A 3,019-nucleotide genomic window follows, 5' to 3' on the forward strand; every position below is an offset into this window, starting at 1 on the left:
AAAAAAAAAAAAAAAAAAAAAAAAAAAAAAAAAAAAAAAAAAAAAAAAAAATATTATATATACATAATATTATAAATACATAATACTATAAATACATAATATTATAAATACATGTGGACTATTTATTTATATATTTCTTGTTTTCTTTGAAATTACCAAAAAAAAAAAAAAAAATTATTTGAAAAAAAGAGTACACCATGTGAAATGTTCCAATATTATAAAATACCGGCTTTAAAGAATCTATAGATAAATATATATATATATATATATATTTATTTATTTATTTATTTATATTTATTTTTACTATGTGATGTGTTTACAATTTGAAGGGTGAGGATGTTTGTTAAAATATGTTTGGATTTCAAAAAAGGTGTAGTCTTCGTTTGGTAAGAGGGCGTTTTTATTCCTTAGTCCAAGGAAATGAAAAATTGGAAAATTTGAAAAATCTTTCTTATAATTTTTATAAGAAAAGTAAATTTATGAATGAGAATAATTATGAAGATGTTATAAATATAAATAAAAAGATTAATTTATTATATAAGAATGAAAGAGTATATAATAATCAGAGTTATATTTTAATATTGAAAGGGTTTATGAATATATTATATCAAACAAAAGAAAAAAGTAAAAGAAATGTGATAAAGAATGTTATGAATTCTTTTGTATTATTTTTTAAAGATTATATATATTATATGAATGAACAAGATATAACTTTATTATTAGATATACAAGGTAAATGTGATATTAAGAATATATCATTACATAAATTAATAATTGATAAGTTAGGGAAAAAAAGGAAAAAAGGAAATGTAGAATGTTTATTTTATAAATTAAATACTACAAGTGTTTGTATTATTTTAAATAATTTATATAAAGTTAATATATCTACAAAAGAAAAAGAACTTATAGATGATATATATGATTATTATATTCTTAATAAATATTCAAATTATACTATAAAACAATTAATTATTGTATTACATTCTTTAAATAAATATTCATATCCTAAGGAAAAAATTATTCATTTGTTAAATTATATATCTACACATATATGTAATGCTTATCAAATAAAGGATGGAAATAAAAATATTAGTAGATATATATGTAGTCATATAAAAGGTTCCAATTTATTAAATAAAAATGATTATACAAAACACCTAAGAAATAATAATTTAAAAAATATCATAAAGAATGAAACACATCATATCAAGACACAACCATATATTATATGTCCCAATGATATGAAGAACAAATTATATAATACGATTATATCATCAAATAAAAAAATAGCCTCTACAGATAGTAAAAGAAAAAAAAATATATCCCAAGATAAATCTAATCATAATCATAATAATAATAATAATCATAATCATCATCATCATAATAGTAACAATAATAATAATAATAGTAACAATTATAATAACATTTATAATGATAATAAAAAAAATAATGGTGATATATTATTTGATAAAAAAGATAAATATGAAGTTATCCTGTTTTATACTATGAGTTGCTATAATTATTGTAATAATTATATTATAAAAATTATCTTAGAAGAAATAAAGAATAAAATTACTTGTACATATAATGAAAAAGAAATATGTATGTTTCTTACGGGTGTCTGTAATTATATAGCTGTGAAGAAAATACAAAGATTTGAAAAACATTGTATGAACGAAGAGGAATCTATAAATTCAATTAATAAACAAATATGTTTATATTATATTCATAATATAATTTTAAAAAATAATAATCATCTTATTAGAAATTATTCAAAATTTAGTATTATTTCACTTTATATTCTTTTATCAAGATTAAATTATTTTTATTATTATGGTAGAAATAAAGAATCTTGGTTTTTAAATAAATTATTTTTTAATTATTATCAATATGGTGATATAATAAGAAAAATGAATGATAAAAGAAAAAATAATTTTTTTTTATATCATGTTATAAACAAAAAAGAAAATATAACTATTAAAAATATAATAAATCTTTTATTTTCTTTAATATTAAATGGACATATGAATCATTCCTTTTATAATATATTATTACAACAAATGAATTTTTTAATATATGATCATTTATATAATGATATAAATAAAGAAAATGAAAATTGTAATTATAATTATAATTATATTTCACAAGATAAATATAAAAAACAATTATATTATAATCAAATTCATAAAGAATATTACAAAGATGATCATCATATATTTAAAAAAATTATACAAATCGTATCTTTGGAAAATATTCAAATTCTTTGTATTGTTTATACATATTTATATATTTATAATATTTTACATAAACTAAATAAAAACAATCTATCCCTTTTTTTATTATTTATACAAAATTATAATTATGTAAATTCATTCTATATATCTCAACACACTACTTCAAAAATACATAAACAAATTAACGACACCATTTTTTCAGTAAATACAAAAATACACAATCAAAAACAAAATCATTCTTTACAAACAAATGAATGTTTTGTTTTTCCCTATTATATTGATATATGTTTAATTCAAATTAAATTATAAGGTAGAAATTGTTAAAACATCATACATATTATATAAATAAAAATATAAATATAAATAAAAATATGAATATAAATATAAATAAAAATATAAATATAAATAAAAATATAAATATAAATATAAATAAAAATATGAATATAAATAAAAATATAAATATAAATATAAATAGATGTATATTATAATATTATATACATATATAAATATATATATAAACGACATAATATATATGTATATATTATAATATATTATTTAATATTTATTATATTTTTTCTTTAATTACTCATTTTATGTGTTTATATATATATATATATATATATATATATATATATATTTTTTTTTTTTTTTTTTTTTTTTTTTTTTTTTTTTTATTTAAAAAAAAAAACATTAAAGAAAAATTTCAATATATAAATAACACTTATAAATAAGAATAATTATATTTTATGTGTTTTATTCATTCACTTTTTTTTTTTTTACATTAA

At 14.9% G+C, this 3,019-nt stretch overlaps 1 protein-coding gene across 1 annotated transcript; it reads left to right on the top strand.

Annotated features, from left to right (window-relative positions):
- Window positions 1-350: 350 nt before the first annotated feature.
- On the top strand, window positions 351-2,543 carry PRSY57_0511100 (hypothetical protein; the record flags this gene model as incomplete). The annotated part of the gene is made up of 1 exon (XM_020114548.1): window positions 351-2,543. One exon carries the CDS (start codon window positions 351-353, stop codon window positions 2,541-2,543), a length of 2,193 nt encoding a protein of 730 aa, XP_019970725.1.
- Between the last annotated feature and the right edge of the window lie 476 nt (window positions 2,544-3,019).

Source organism: Plasmodium reichenowi, chromosome 5 (genome assembly GCF_001601855.1).
Source record: "Plasmodium reichenowi strain SY57 chromosome 5, whole genome shotgun sequence".
Lineage (NCBI taxonomy): Eukaryota > Apicomplexa > Aconoidasida > Haemosporida > Plasmodiidae > Plasmodium > Plasmodium reichenowi.